This window comes from Sebastes fasciatus, chromosome 9 (assembly GCF_043250625.1).
Source record: "Sebastes fasciatus isolate fSebFas1 chromosome 9, fSebFas1.pri, whole genome shotgun sequence".
Taxonomy (NCBI): domain Eukaryota; kingdom Metazoa; phylum Chordata; class Actinopteri; order Perciformes; family Sebastidae; genus Sebastes; species Sebastes fasciatus.
Genome location: NC_133803.1, coordinates 14,726,518 through 14,741,566, shown reverse-complemented (window position 1 = coordinate 14,741,566; position 15,049 = coordinate 14,726,518). Strand labels below are relative to the sequence as shown.

At 40.4% G+C, this 15,049-nt stretch overlaps 1 protein-coding gene across 3 annotated transcripts in view; it reads right to left on the bottom strand.

Annotated features, from left to right (window-relative positions):
* grid1a (glutamate receptor, ionotropic, delta 1a) overlaps positions 1-15,049 on the bottom strand; it is a 334,030-nt gene that overhangs the window by 31,443 nt on the left and 287,538 nt on the right. For all 3 annotated transcript variants that reach the window (XM_074646202.1, XM_074646203.1, XM_074646204.1), the window contains exons 9-10: positions 3,293-3,394; positions 721-918 (exon numbers count right to left, since the gene is read on the bottom strand). In XM_074646202.1, coding sequence (XP_074502303.1) covers positions 721-918; positions 3,293-3,394 — 300 coding nt within the window. The remainder of the gene's footprint in view (positions 1-720; positions 919-3,292; positions 3,395-15,049) is intronic.

Here is a 15,049-nt window from a genome sequence, read left to right as displayed (position 1 = left end):
ATATCTTGACATCTGTCCGTCTAGCAATCTCACATGGGAGTTAAAGGGGTTAAAGGGGTGAAAAGTGTATTTCTTTCTTTATTTCCTTATGTATTAGTTCATCTGTTACTTCAATGCAGAAAATGAGGAAGGCGCCCACTGGCATTTTTTAAATGTATTTATTTTTTTAAGGGTGCTACCAGAGCCCCCCAGAAGGTGGCGTCCTAGGCGACCACCTATATGGCCTATGTCTATAGCCAGCCCTGGGTGAGAGTGTATGTACCTTACAGTAATAAAAAGTGATTGAATGTGAATAATTCAATTGCCTTTATACAGTAAACACTGTAGCTTAGATACAGTGCATGAATCTGAGATTGATATCATTTATTTAGCCATTATATAATGGAAAAACAAGTAAACTTCTATCTCTATCAAAGGGAATTAAAATCCCATTACCATTATGACCCAAAACAGCATTTGTCAAGGTCTCAAACTTCTTCCAAAAAGCAGAAATCCGACCGAGTTCAATCAATCAATGATGTCACCCACTGGAGAAAACTGATGTGCAGATTGAGGCTATTGGCCTGTGCAATGTTTTTCTAATCTTTTCCACTTTACTGAGCCTTATAATTGGGATCCCATTTCAAAACAAGACAATGTGGCCTGACTCCCAGAAAAAAAAAATCATTTGGACTGAAATCTGGACATTGATTGACAGAGATAAAAAGAAAACACACCGACCTTGCCAATGAGTTCTCCTATCATGCCATTCCAGGATCCATTAGGGAGTGCTGAGCCGTACTTCCCATCTCCGACTTGGTAGATGTCATACTTGAAGCCCAGGATCTTGGCCAGGGCGTCCAGGACATCAATGGAGAAACCCTTGTATCTCTTGGGTTGGCCCAGAATATTCTCTGCCACCATCACAAACGGCTCTTCCTGTTTGAACGAATATTGTACTTTTTGGATAACACATTACTGACAACGATAATGCTGAGGTATGTGAACGTGTGAGCATTTTGTCTCTAAGCCAGCAATTTATCCTCAAACTTTGGAAAAGTGTATGTGCACTTAATCACAGTTATGCCATTTATCAAGATGCACCGTAATATCCTCGGGGCCAGATTGGCGACCGAAGCGAGGACACATTCAGTCATCTTAAGAACTTTGAGGTGACACCTTTATGAAGAGTTTCTAAGGTGATCTAAGCTAAACTTCATCTTAATAAAATAGTTTCCTCAGCAACTGTTGACCTGTAACACATGGCGCCATGGCAACTGCTATGGTTAATCAACGTGGAAATTGCCATTTTAAATTTATTGCACCCAACCGTGGTTCTTCTTTATGGGTTGAAAGTGTCAGGGCAGAACTAAATGGGTAAAGAGAGCTGAAGACGACAGAGGGAGAGGGACAGAGACGACAGGGGGGGTGTTATAGAGGACAGGGGCAAATGTCTTGATTAAGTGACACTGCCAGGGCAGAGCTGAGCAGAGCTTATGTGAATAAATATGGTGCAGGTATATCATGTGTGAAGAAGAGGAAGAGGGGGGGAGGGAAGTGGCTTTAGCTGCTAGAATTGGTGAAATTAGTGAAAGAAAAACTGCTGCAATGTAGGATTGATTCTTACGGCCTTCAGTTGCTCTAGATTCACAGGACAAGATGGAGAGGAAGACCTTGAATTCCCTCTTCTAAATGAGTATGAGATAACAGTGCTAGAAGAGATCTAGTTCTCCAAGATCCTGTGTTGTCCTTGTTGGTTCTACATCGTCCTGTTTTAACAGGTCACTGAACCCAGTAGAACCTTGACTCAACTGAGGCTTTTCTTTAAAGCTGCAGCCGGTAACTTTGAGCAAATATGATAAAACATTTTTATAAAACGGTCACTATATCCTGACAGTAGTGCATGAGACAAATAATCTGTGAAAAAATTCATGTTCTCCTCAGTGTCCTCCTGTGCTCCTAATGGCATTTGCACAATTTTAACCGTGCCCGAAGAAAAACAACCAATCAGAGCTGAGCAGTCTCTAAAGCAGCTGTCAATCAATGCACGGGAAACTCGCAAACTCCAATCAAACTCAAATAGCTGTAAATTAACTCTAAATTAGCTGTAAAATGAGGAAGTTGCCGGAGCAAACTTTCTCATTTTACAGCTAAACAGTACACTACAAGATGTTTCTGAAAACATTTTACGCAAGAAATAGGCATTACAGTAACAGAATATTGATTCATATTTAATCAGCATTGCCTAGTTTGACCATTTGATCGAAGATCGCATGTGATTGACAGCTGCCGCCGTTGAATGAACAGCCAATAGGAATGCTCATTCTCTCTCTTTGAAATTACCTGTGATTGGCCAAAGTCTTCCGACACGGGCTAGATTTTCTGAAGCATGAAAACAGAGCCATGAGGAGGTGCAGAAGTCTAGTTTTCTCTCAGAACACTTGAACTACAATATTCTGAAAGATTATTATGAAATTTTTGCCCAATGATGCCAAAAGTATTCTGCCTACTGCAGGTTTAACTTTTGATCTCACTTGTGGTGACATGTTAATACAGATTTTTTTTTTTTAAAACGGTGGGGGAAATATCCTTTTTTTAAATATCTGTATACATCTAGACAGGGCCTTAGTGAATAATTTGACGTATAAAGAACAAAGAAATCTTGAATCTTGATTTATATTTGATCAGTGCTGCCCAGTTTGACAGTTCGATCAGAGTTTGCGAGTTTCGCAAGCAGTGATTGACGGCTACTGTAGACTCCTTGGCTCTGATTGGTTGTTTTCCTTCAGACACTTGTTTCACAGATTATCTGTCTCATGCACTACTGTCAGGACATAGTCAATAGGCTGGTCAATATGATGATATATATAGTCAAAACGATATAAAAATGTCTATCGTATTTGTACCGCGATATAGGCTAGGCCTATATTCATTTTTTTTCTCTATAATTTCACTTAAAACTTATGTTCAAATTGACATAATATTCAGTACTTCATCTGTCAAGTATTTAATTCACACAAGAGTATACAAAATAGGCTTTACCATGCAATCACATCACATAGGCTCGTCATTAACAGCGGCTGAACATAGAGAGGGGAAGGCTAAGTAGTATTAATCAAAATGAATGTATCAGCGGGTAAAAAAAAATTTTTTCTGTTAAAAAGAGAAACGATTGCTTAATCTGTGGGTGTAAAGAACAACCTAATGACTGTGTTGATGTGTTTGCCTCTATACTGTGGTGTTTGTTTTCTTACTCAGATATTTGCCTACTCAGGTCAAGTGTTAATAGATGCAGTGTACTCCCACTACTCACCAGTAATGTTACAATCTTCAGCGTCACTCCCTGCATCCCGCTCTCTATCCGATTCTCCTTTAGGCTACCATTCATTCCACGAGTGGAGTCCCAAGAGGCCAGCTAATAGGGAGAAAGAAACATCCGATGAATGAGGAAAATAGATAAAAATGCAGCAGGTCTCTGAGAGACAAAGGTGGCAAACACCTCATAAATAAACATTGAATAGCAGCATAACAAAGTGAGTGAGCGATAAGTAAAGTTATCATTCTATCTGCTATTTTCTGTTTGTAGAGACATTCAACACTGAGTGGCCAATGTCTAGATCTATGTTCAAATCTGAGCTGGTTACCAAGACAACAAGCGTCGGCCATTAGTATGCTATTAGCACCCTCTATTCAAGCTCCACCACTGAAGGCTACAGTGTATTGTCACAATCACGCAATCTACAGTATACTTTAACAGTAATCATACAGATGGAGGTGATAGTGATGATGATGATGATGATGGTGAGAGGAAGGAGGAAATACAATGTTAAATAATGAGGATTTTAAGTAGACGTGATGCTCTGCATGTAAAAAAATGCAGAATAAAAGCCTAAACCACAATTTTCAGACATGTAACACATCAGTTTGAGTTTGTTTCTTGTATCTAAACTAGCCCTCACCTTTAAAACTCTCATTCCACACTGTCGGCGTTTTGAGCTATGTCTCAGGCTGTGAAGCTGATGTTTGTTAAATTCTTAATCAGTGCTGCAAGCTGGACAAGGATTCCCAAGGATCTGACAAATCATTTGGAGCAGTCAATGCGATTTGAGCTGACAGGACAAGAATAGTGGCTCCGGGCCAAACAACAGGCCGTTCTGGCCACAGCACACCTCAGTCTGCGGCACATGTGCCCCATGGGCTGGAGACTCATCGAGATACCTCTCCCACAGGAACAGACTGTACTCCACAGCAAAGAGAGAGACTTCATTAAAAAGCAGGAAGCTTTTAAAAGGTATGCAAATAGCTTCTTTTTTTTTTTTAATTACTCAATTTAAAATGGCCATGCAAATTTCTGTTTTGTTTTCGGTTCTAGCTTTTCATTTAAGATCACTGTGGTCCTCTGATTAACAGACTGTATCATAATTACATTTAGTTTGCTACCTGCCATCACTATTAAATTCAGTCCTCCTGTTGTCTGCTCTGCTCTCTGCTGAATGGTTTTAATGCAAACTCATTGTTTTATTGTGAAATATCATTAACAGTTGCTCAACATCGAGAAAGCAAGGCTAATTAGTATTTATCAAAATTAATTTATCTTCACGATGGGTGTACCAGTAGCTCATGGGGCGCCTGTGTACTAGAGTGCTTACCGCAGCGGCCCGGGTTCAAATCTGACCCATGGGCCATTGCTGCATGTCATCCCCTCTCTCCATCTCTCTCTTCCCCTTTCCTGTCTTCATCTGCACCATTAATAAAGGCAAAAAGAGCAAAAAAAAATCTTAAAAAAAAAGAAAGATCTGTGGGTGTAAAGAACAACCTAATGACTGTGTTGATGTGCCTCTATATATGTTGAAGTGTCCTTGAGTGAGACAATGAACCCCAAGTTGTTCCCCGGGCGCTTTACAGCAGCCCACTGCTCCTAAGGTTGGGTTAAATGCAGAAGTAAAATTTCATGTGTGTATCTGTATGTATATGATGATTGTAATTAAGTTTTTTTTTTAAGTTTAAAGGTTATCTATTCGATATCCAGAGCGTTAAAGGTATAATATGTAAGTGTTGTCCGTTTGTAAACACGCAGCATTCAAAGTTGGCCACGCCTCCACAGCTCAACAAACCGAGAGGGAGAGAGAGCAGCAATGGTCGAGCGAGCTATAGAGTGACTGAAGAGATGGAGCGGCGTTAGTGAGAACAAAGCAGCGAATCAGAGAAAAGAAAATGTTATTTTCTGATTGTTTCCCGGCGGTTACGTTCTAAAACACAAATAAACACACAACTAAGTCCGCAAAACTCTGCATAATCCTGCGGGAAGATGCCGACTTGCCGGATTTTGAATGAATGTAGGCTTCCTGTCTGCTGGCTGTCGCTTAGCGCTGCTTTCATCAAACTACAGACACACACCGATCATAGCTGCACTCACAGCCCAGAGAGCCATGCGGAGGCAATATAAATGCTCCCAACCTCGCATTAAGCACCTTTAAAGGAACAGTGTGTAGGATCTAGTGGTATCTAGCAGTGAGGTTGCAGATTACAACCAACTGAAGCCTCTCTTGTGTGCCAAACATGTTTGAGAGCTATGGCGGTTGATGCAAAAATGCAAATGTACCTCTCTAGAGCCATTTAGACAAGAACCAGTGCGTAGAGTGTTTGTGTACGTGGGAAGCGAGTGGTGAAGCAAGAGAGAGGGAGCGGCAGCGACGGAAGCTAGTAACGTTATCGACTCCGGCCCAAGCAGGAAATGTTAAGAGAGTTTGGTTTGTCCGTTCTGGGCTACTGTAGAAACATGGCGGTGCAACATGGCAAACTCTGTGGAGAGGACCCTCTCCCTATGTAGATATAAACGGTTCATTCTAAGATAATAAAAACACGATTCTTATTATCAGGTGATTATACACTAAAGAAAACACACTTATTAATATTATATTCCATTTCTGCAAATAGATCCACTGTTACACACTGGTCTTTTAAGTTAACTAAATATAACAGCACATATTTCAATACAACCATTTATTAATTTATACATTAATATATATATGTTATTCACATTAGAAGTTATTGCTGCCAAACTATCCCAGCTTGAGTTCAAACAAGATCATTTCAAACTAGGAGAAACTGCATACGTGTCTCATTTTGGCACATTTACATCCAACTGAATCTTAACAGGCAGTTTGTATGACTCACTTTCATCAGTGAGGGAAGGTTTATACAAAATGCTGAAAGGCTGTTGGCCCCCTCGAGAAGATGGATCTGGACATTCCATTCAATATTAAGTAGAGAAAGGTACCAGAGATCAAAACCGTGAACAGGAGCAGAGACATTTTTAAGCTTCAAGATTTCATCACAAGTCCTGCACTTAACTTTGAACTCTTGCTTCATGAAATGTTGAGGCTACTTTTGCTCTTTTTACTTGATTGGACATAGGCAGTTGGGTTTGAAACTGGAAATATCAGAGCCAAAACAATGAGCATATTGTCTCTTTGTTTGTTTGTTTTTTAAAAAACTCAATTTTGTATTCTTGTGATGTTCCATTTGGCTACCAGTGGAGATTGATGCAAAAAACAAAATGAACAAACATAAATCTCTGTCACCATTTGCAAAAGCAAACGATTATGCAATCAAAAGAAAACAACAATTACTACAGATACACAAGGCGGCAACAAAGGCTTTCAAGTGTGAAGGAAACTGAATCATGAGAGGCAATGAAAGAGGCTCGCAAAAAACTTCACTATTAGTTAAATCTTTTGTTTCACAAACCATCTGCAGAGCATGTGATGCTCCAAAGACTCTCAGTCTTAAGAGTTACGCTGCTATGTATAGCTTCACTGCAAAAACTGCTAGTGAATCATGTTTATAACCTTCCAGCTTGTGTGGGTGTATATAAACTGTTTCCCCATCCAGGATGTCACTCATGAAATGTGCCTTCTAGGGGTCTTTATCAAAGCACTGTGTGCATGTCAACGATATGGAGATCAGTTAGTCATAGAGCTGCTCATTGTAAATGTAATATAAGATTATGCAGCATGTATTTACATCACTTTGCGCACCTAAAGGCTGCCCTGCACTTTGCTCAGAAAACTGTGTTGATATGATAATGAGTGCAATTCTGTAGGCAAGTACTGCACAATCTAATTGTAATAGCTTGTCTACTTGTTCATCTGTGTATATGTGAATGTGTCCGACTGTGTCCAGCCATGTTGTGTGTGTGTCTCTGAGTGTGTGTGTGTGTGTGTGTGTGTGTAGGGGCAAAATGTCAGTCTGCATTGCCGGCTTCACAGGGGGACTATTTTCTCCATGAGCAACTTCGTCCTCAGTGAAAAACACGGAGCAATCTCTGGTCTGTAAACTGAAGAACACTAAAGAGGAACACTTCTACTTCACAGAGCTTTGCACACCAGCACGCCACCGGGAAGGTCACAAACAATACATACAGCCGAGCCAAACCACCTGCATATGAACGAGTTAACACTTGACTGGACACACTGTGATCTTTGAGTACCAGGTTTTCAAGGACATGACACTGAAACAGGATGCATATTTCCACTGAGGACCGATGTATTATATAAAAATATGCTTAGCAATACATGACAGGAAAAACAATATTTGTTGCTTGACACCCAATCTTTAAAAAAAGGGGCTTTTCTAGCTTTTTCCCTGCTTCTTTCTTTGAAGTGTCAGCTCATTGAAGATTTAAGTTTTAGACAAGATGCCTTCAAATGGGGTCGTGTTTACCGTATTCACAAGAAGAGTCCATATGAAAGCCCCCGCCTCTTGTAAGTAGAAAGTTTCTGAAAGCTCCAAGGTCACGAGTTGTGACGTGTTTGTTGATGTTGTCAAAAATGGGGGAGGCCATGGAAATTCCTTTTTCGGTGCATAATAAGTTAATGTATTGTAATTTTAGTCGTACATTGTTTTTCTTCATAATTTTATAATAGGTCTGAGGAAAATGTTGATATTCCCAACGCCTCATCTTTTTCCTCTGTCATTACGCCTTTGCATTCCCTGCATTACCTTACCCCCTTACCCACTCGCTAAATTGTTAGCATCTGTGGCTTCTATACACTACAGTACCGTTAATATTGCCGTTGCTTAGCAGCGGTGTTCTCACGACTTAACCACTTGAACGCCAGGCATATCGTGTACAGGACAACTAAAAAACCTAAGGAATCCATTGGTACCAACCTTGTCATACTGGTTTGTCGCCAGGGAGGTTAATTAACCCTCCGAACTTGTATAAATTGTGGCGAGGAAAAACTGGCATGGCCATTTTCAAAGGGGTCCCTTGACCCTCTGACCTCAAGATATGGGTACCCACGAGTCTCCCCTTTACAGACGTGCCCACTTTATGATAATCACATGCAGTTTGGGGCAAGTTATAGTCAAGTCAGCACACTGACACACTGACAGCTGTTGTTGCCTGTTGGGCTGCAGTTTGCCATGTTATGATTTCAGTATATTTTTTATGCTAAATGGAGTACCTGTGAGGGTTTCTGGACAATATTCGTCATTGTTTTGTGTTGGTAATTAATAAACATACTCATACATTTGCATAAAGCAAGCATATTTGCCCAACCCCATGTTGATTAGTGTATTAAATGCTTGTCAAATCTCCCTTTAAGGGTACATTTTGAACACATAAAAAATGTGCCATTAATTTTGCAATTAATCATGGGCAATCATGCGATTAATCTCGTGATTAAATATTTTAATCTATTGACAGCCCTGTATTTTATAGTTGTGAATGTACACATTCCACATGTGTCCCAGTTTGCTTCATGTTGCAGTGTATGTGAATGATAGAAGCCGACAGCACGTAAACATGGATCCAAGCTGCTGCCTAAAGCAATTCCATTGAAACGGTCTATACTGTATGCTTTGTTTTTATCCTACAGCACAATGGAGAATATTGAACCATGGGATAAAAGTCACAAAAATAACAAGGCTGCTATTTAGCTAATGGTTAAGATGCTCAATAACCTAAAATAATCATCTGTAATGGGGCTGAGCAAATGCCAATGACCATTCTAAAATGACAAAGGGATGGAAGTCAAATAGCCCTGGATTCTTAACGCTATACAACTGTCTCAATTACAGTATCTCCTAAAAATCTTATAGAAAGCAGTCTGTTCTCTTTCATGGAACCATTTAAACTGCATCATTATGATCACGGAACCACAGTTTGAGGAAGTTGCTGCTTTTCTGCTTCTTCTTTTCCCCTTTGCTTGTTCAGTTCACCAGGTGCTTACATATTGACGAGCCCATCATGCCACTGAGCTTCTTATTGACCCGCAGTCCTTTGTATGACCCACCAACTGGATTGACGAGACTGTGCGTGCTTGCATGTGCAAGGTTGTGTTATGTCACATTGTAATTGCCTGCCTTACTTACTGCTTATTTAAATGCGTCAAGACAAAGAGATATCTCATCTGGCCAAATATATTAGAGATGAGTTGGGCTGACATGGTGCTAGTCTATCGCTCTATCAGTCTAATGAGCCCCGTGGTTCTGTAGGATGTGCTACTTTGAACTAGGGAACTTGATGAGTCACTTATCGAGGTGTTGTGCTTTGCAGCATAATTTTCCGTCCAGCTCAAAGATGCCGGGTGACTTCACCTCCCCCCCCCAAGACTTCATAAATTTCCTTTTTGGTTTTCGCTCAGGTTTATTCGGTTCTTCGTCAGTTGAATCAATTTGCACATTCATTTGTGATGTTGACGGGTTAGTCTAACTTTTCAAAGACAACTGTCAAACAACTTCAGTTGCTTCACCATTGTTTCCAAAAAACAGATGCCTGTCCACCCGTGAGTAAACACACAAACGCACGAGCAACGTTTTCACATGCAGCGTTGTCTGGTTCTGTTCCTGACTGTAACAACAATATTTAAATGTCACTAATGCAACACATGTTTAAAAAAATATTTATTTTGGCGTACACATCTTGGATGTCAATTTCTCAAAATGGTTGCCAATGGCAACCTGGCAACTGCTACTGTCAAGCCCTGCACTATGTCAGAAAAAGAGAGTAAAAGAATAAAAACCTAACACATTTAGAAAAGACGAGACAGGAAGGAAAAGAAACAAAGAGAGGAGATGAGATGAGATGATGTGAGATCCTTCCTCTATTTAAATGAAATCACTGAGGGAAAACACAATAAGAAATCTGAACCATGAAAATGAAAGCTCTCCATTATCACATTTTTTCCCGTTTTCCTTCATTCCCGCATTTATTCACTGAAGTTCCCCAGATTTGAATACAATGTGTTATCTTGGAGAAAAGACTATCTGTATCAGTAGTTATATTAGTGCAGTATACAGCAGAGTTATCCTCTACCATCATTGTTCCAGCATTTATTATCATGTTGCTTAAAAAAGACTGCATGCAAGACACGAAAGAAGACAGAAAGAGAGCCAAAGCTTAAACAAAAGTGTTGCAATCTAAATGTGAACATATGACAATGAAAGGGACAAAAACTTGTTATCATAAAACTTGAATTACTGCCTCACGTTTTATGCCTCCGCCACCCAAGTTGCGGTTTACATCCATATCTCTCCAAAATGTCATCACTTCATCATTTTATACTGTTCGACATTTGTGTAAAATTGTCATAATTATCATTTTCTTGATTTAGGGCCAAAAATGTGTTTTGTGAGGTCACAGTGACCTTGACCTTTGACCATCAAAATCTAATCAAATTTGAAGAAATTCCCTCCAGGTGTTCCTGAGATATTGCGTTCACGAGAATGGGACGGACGGACAACCTGAAAACATGCCGCCTCCGGCCACGGCTGTCGCAGAGGCATAAAAAGTGAATTAATGATTCTGCTTTCAACTCATCTTATCCATCCATGAACTGAAAATGATTTTTTTTTACATCACCTCATGAAGTGAGGGCAACAAAGAGCAGATACTGTAGGTGATGTTTTGCATTTCAAGTGAACTGGTTGATGATAAGGTTGAGAATATTTGTTACATCCACTTTTACTAAATTATTTACTACTTACTATTATTTAAAAGGATTTACTTTTGCCAGTGTAGCAGTCGGAACAACCTACAAAAAGTAGGTCCTGCCACTTTAATGCTTTCCTTTTAATGCAGACCTGTGAGAAATGGCAATTCGCACACAATTACGGTTCAATATATTATAGTATTATTACCATGTTGGAAATGTGGCTGTCATTTAACTATCCGTGGCTAAGCAACTTGATCAGTCTAACACTGTTTTCAACGCTGCTTAATTGGATATGGATATATGCCATTATTACATAACGTTGCAAACTTGTACAATAGAGTAATGTTTTATACTAGCTGCTATCTCAGTGATGTTCTTTATCTTCCTGCAGGTGAAAGTCCCAGCAGTTAGGGGAGATTTAAAAAACTGTAGGAGCCAGAAAGTAAGTTTCTAAAAGCTAGAAATCTCAGTGCCTGGCAAATGAATCACTGGGTCAACAGCTCTATCAACCCATGCAGATCTATTGTTGGCAAGAGAAAAGCATCCTTTAGAGACTATTTAATGCCCTTTCAGCTTCATGAACCAGTGAGAAACAGGCCTGAGCAATAGCACGAATACATCAGTTTGGTTGACGCAGCATGCAAGGGGGCACATGGAGCTCACATGACTATCACTGGTTGAAGGGGTGATGATGGCCAACAGGAAACGTCTGTATAATCATCCAACCTGCATGGTCGATTGCAACCAAGTGGTCAGCATACCTGGCTAATGCCGGGTACACGCTACACAAGCCCGATATCCAATTCGGTATCGGTGCATCTCTACTTAATAACAACATAAGACTACTGTTTAAAAAATAAAGAATACATGTATTAATCAGAGCACTCACATAAGAACGTAGCACTAGCAGAGCGCAACATATTTGTTTGTACTTATAAATGATTCTGACAGATGATAGAAATAGCTGTTTGCGGCTTGCAGCCCTCTCTTTTTCTCTCTGTCTCTCACTTCCTCTATTTGTAAGGCTAATGGCACAGTCGCATGTCTCAGGGAGCCAGGCTATATATTATTTCCAGCACAGGTTCAGCTATTTAGAAATGACATCATGTGGCATGTTAGAGGCACTATAAATCCTATTTTACACGTTATGAAAAATGCATTTTCATGCACTTTGCAACCGGAAAATTGAATGAGGGGAATTTGGAGCTGCCCCTTTCAGAGACTCTGCACATCAAGCAGGCACACAGCATTAGGCTGATATTTTTTTTTGCAATAGAGTAGTACAAATGTCACTGAAAATGTGATTTTGAATAATACAATAATGCCAGCGCTGCTGCCGTGGACACATTTGCGAGATAACTGCCGCATGATGCGTGCAAGATGCTTGGCTAGGAGGAACAATTACATTCAAATGAATTGACTTTTCTCTATGAGGAGCTTTGTGTAAGCTGGAAGTCATTAGCAATATCTGCTTAGAGACAAGCTGACACATCAATAAGAGCAAACTGGGAAACCAAAACAACAACAACAGTATCGATCACTCCGCCGCAGCACAGGATGGTGGAGAAAACTCACGGTAGCCATCCAGGAAATAGTATTTCAGTCTTCATTACAGTGTCTAACCAGAAAGACGCCTCATCTAAGAGCCATCAGGCTGGGGAGAAAATGGACTGAATGCAGATAAACGATGATGGAGAGGGAGGAGACCGGGGCTGAAAAATGGGGAGAAAGGGTTAGGGAGGAAGAGAAGAAGGGAAAGAGGAGAGGATGGGAGATGAGATGAGAGGAAAAGATAAAAGAGGGACAAAATGAGGATGGCTCTTTGGGGCGGGGGTTTGAGCACGACATGCAATCACTGTTACACTCCACTCAAAATAAATACATAGGCCTGACAGCACGACATTATAGTGCATTTCCGAGAAAACCATATAATGGTGTAGTGGCCTTTCTTGATGGACATCACTTTTGCACCACACGAGGCAAGAAACATGCTGGATGTATATAAAAACCTCCTATTATAGAGAAGCAGAGAGGAGAGTATAATTGTGTCTGCTTTCCTACAGAAAATGGTTCTGTCAAGTAGTGGGCAGACACACAGATATATATATACATGAACAACAGCACTGAATGCATTTGTCATCCCATTATCTGGCCTTGCTGTCCCCTTCTGCATCTAATGATTTTGAGATACAAGCACCCACATGTTGATGAGATCTCATGTCTGAGATCCAAAACAGTGAGTTAATGTGCTTCGGGGCTCCATTGTTTGTGTGTCTCTCGCTGTGCGACTCTGCTGGCAGACATTAAAAGTGTATGCATGTTCTTGTGTGTGTGTAAACACATGGCACCGCATGCAGCGCGTCTCGTCCTGGCTAATGCTAATGGCCACATTATGATGAATTGGCTTCATGATTTCAGTTAGGCTGAGTGGTGATTAAATCTTCATTACCGCTTCTGGTCAGTCCTGCTCTACATAGATTGCCAAGAAACTCAATCCCTCTTCATTCTGCAAGGAGTCCCTGACTGAATCAGGACATCCACGGCGACAAACAAATTACAGCTAAGAGAAGAGGGCGCTGATGGCGCTCTCAATCTCTCACTTCAGCACTGCAACGCTCAAAGAATGGACAAGTCTCTCGGTAAAGACTTCATGGTCAGCTCATACAGCCAGCTCATTATTTTTTTAAATGTCAATGTACAACACGTAACCACAAGATCAAACATACTCTGACAAGTCAAAGGTGAAGTGGAAGTAGTATGTTTTGTTTTTGTTTGTGAGTAAAGTTGAGAAGCACACATTGCATTTATTCTAACAGCCGGAACACGCTGCCTGCATGAGCAGTGCGTGACGGCTACCGCGCTGAACTGCTGCGTGTCTCACACGTGGGTTTTCCACACTGGCAGCGTCTCTGCTGCAGCACTGCTGCCAGCCCTTTCTTTCCAAATAGAGTTTGCCTTTCATAATGGCCATTTTATTTTATTATAATTGTCATTTATATTTGTTTTAGACAAAAAAAAGGTTAAGAAGCATGTGCTCATTTGTAAATAATAGTTATAATCCACAATTAAAACCCGGTACTTTATTCATTCATGGAGCCCTGAAAGTCACTGCATTTTCTACAACACTGTCCTGTTAATATTTCAGAATAAAAGCCTCCTGTTGACAAATTAAGGAATTCTGTCCACAGAATAAATGCTTGAGGGCTTTTTGTTTTGAAACAGAAGCAGGAAACGTTGATTTAAAAAATAAACCTTTACTTTTTTTCATGTCTGTGAAATATTCTACAGATATCTAGACATTGAAAGTGTGGTAATGTTGTTGGTATAATGTCAATACAGTCAAAAGAACATTTTCACGTCTGTTGTTGTTGTGAACTGCGAGCAGCTCGCGGTAAAAATAGGAGAGACCTTGAGTCTCAAGAAGAGATGCAGCTGACACATTGGTCAATAAGTTAAAAGAACATCAGGTGAACGGCAGTATTGTTCCAATTTCTCTCTCTCTCTCTCTCTCTCTCTTTCTCTCTTTCGTGGAGGTAGAGAAGCACAGAACTGCACAGAACAAGTTTTATAAAGATATAAGGATAAATAAAGATAAAAGCATGGGAAGAAGTTGCTTCAGCTGTTGGTTCTGATGATAAGTTTGTCTTTTTTGACCCAACATAATTAACTCTGAGCGAGGTGATATCTGTTTGTATTAATATTTATAAATTAGCACACTGTTCTTAACCTTTTCTGTCTTAAATAAATATAAATCACATTTATAATGAAATGAAATGGCCATTATGAAAGGCAAACTCTATGTAGAAAGAAAGGGCTGGCAGTAGTAGCGCCGCAGCAGAAATGCTATGGACGTCACACGCGTGAGAGGTAGCAGTCACACGCTGCTGACATGCCCAGTCTGGCTTGGGCGTCAGTCTCAGCTCATCCAAGCCAGGATGTGTGGTGTGGTGAAATGGAAGGTGATAGTCTGATGTGGTTAGTTCAGAAGCTCCAGTAGAGGGCACCCTGATACCTGACACCTCACTGTCAAATATTAAGCCCTGCCCTGAGACAGTGCTCCTCAGGGATCAGAGTACAGCTGATTCTAGTCCTACCAGCAAGTTAATTGCATTCACCTGACATCCCAG